This window comes from Arabidopsis lyrata (genome assembly GCF_000004255.2).
Source record: "Arabidopsis lyrata subsp. lyrata unplaced genomic scaffold ARALYscaffold_138, whole genome shotgun sequence".
In the NCBI taxonomy this organism is placed as follows: Eukaryota; Viridiplantae; Streptophyta; class Magnoliopsida; order Brassicales; family Brassicaceae; genus Arabidopsis; species Arabidopsis lyrata.
In genome coordinates, this window is record NW_003302453.1 from 16,470 (window position 1) to 17,628 (window position 1,159).

At 30.7% G+C, this 1,159-nt stretch overlaps 1 protein-coding gene across 1 annotated transcript; it reads left to right on the forward strand.

The window, feature by feature from the left end:
* Positions 1-603: 603 nt before the first annotated feature.
* On the forward strand, positions 604-1,067 carry LOC9298895 (gamma-glutamyl peptidase 5). The gene has a single exon (XM_002862772.2). It carries the CDS (start codon positions 687-689, stop codon positions 1,005-1,007), a length of 321 nt encoding a protein of 106 aa, XP_002862818.1. The 5' UTR covers positions 604-686; the 3' UTR covers positions 1,008-1,067.
* Positions 1,068-1,159: the final 92 nt, after the last annotated feature.

A 1,159-nucleotide genomic window follows, 5' to 3' on the forward strand; every position in this document is an offset into this window, starting at 1 on the left:
TCCTAATCGATCTGCTGATGAGTTAGCAAAATCCGCTCTTTTATTTGCTTCTGCTGTACCAGTTTCTATTTGAATGAAATCTACCTTTTTATATATTATCTTCAAAAAATCAAAAGTCAAGCAAAAAACAATTTTGTTTTGTTTTTTTTTTTTATTATTTACAAATTAAGGTAGTTTAGTTTTTAAAGGATTTTATAAATTTGATGAATTATGTTTGATTCTCAATTGCTGTTTTACTTTTAGTAAGTTATTATTATTTTTATTTTTTTTGTAGTAGGCTAATTAATTTTCCACTATTTCCTACTTAAAACAGTTGTGTTTTTTTTTTTTTTTTTGGTAGGAAACAGTTGTGTTGATTTCTATAAAAGCTTTGACTGGAATCTATCATTAAGACATAAAATCAAAATTTTCCATTTATGCTTTTTATGTCATTAAGTTCTCTCATAGTCAAACACTCAATTCTAAATACAAGTAAATAATTAAATATAGGAAAATCTGTCTTTTCCTTTTTTTTTTATTATCTTAACAAAATATCCAATAATATTACAGAATATAATCCATCTACAGTAGTTTGTTACTACAAATCACAAACAGATACGCAACAAAAACTCTCTAGTTGGCTTCTGTTACGATCTTTCGCCGTCTTTTAAAACACACAAAACCTTTTTCGTGTTAAAACAACAAAAATGGTTAATGAGCAAAAGAGATTTGCTTTGTTTCTTGCCACAAGCGATTCAACGTTCGTGAAGAAAACGTATGGAGGATATTTCAACGTGTTTGTTTCGACTTTTGGTGAAGATGGTGAGCAATGGGATCTGTTTCGAGTGATCGACGGTGAGTTTCCGGACGATAAGGATCTGGATAAGTACGACGGTTTTGTTATCAGTGGAAGCCTTCATGATGCTTTTGGTGATGATGATTGGATCGTTAAGCTTTGTTCTCTTTGCCAAAAACTTGACGACATGAAGAAGAAGGTTCTTGGTATCTGCTTTGGCCACCAGGTTTGATCTGATCTGTTGAGATTTATGGTCTGATCTTATCCGTTGGATCGTACTTGATTAGGGTTTTTTGTAAAACCCATTTGCTCAAATAATCACTAGATTTATCACTCTTTATACACTATGAATTATCATAATCATAGAAGATGATTTGGTTGATG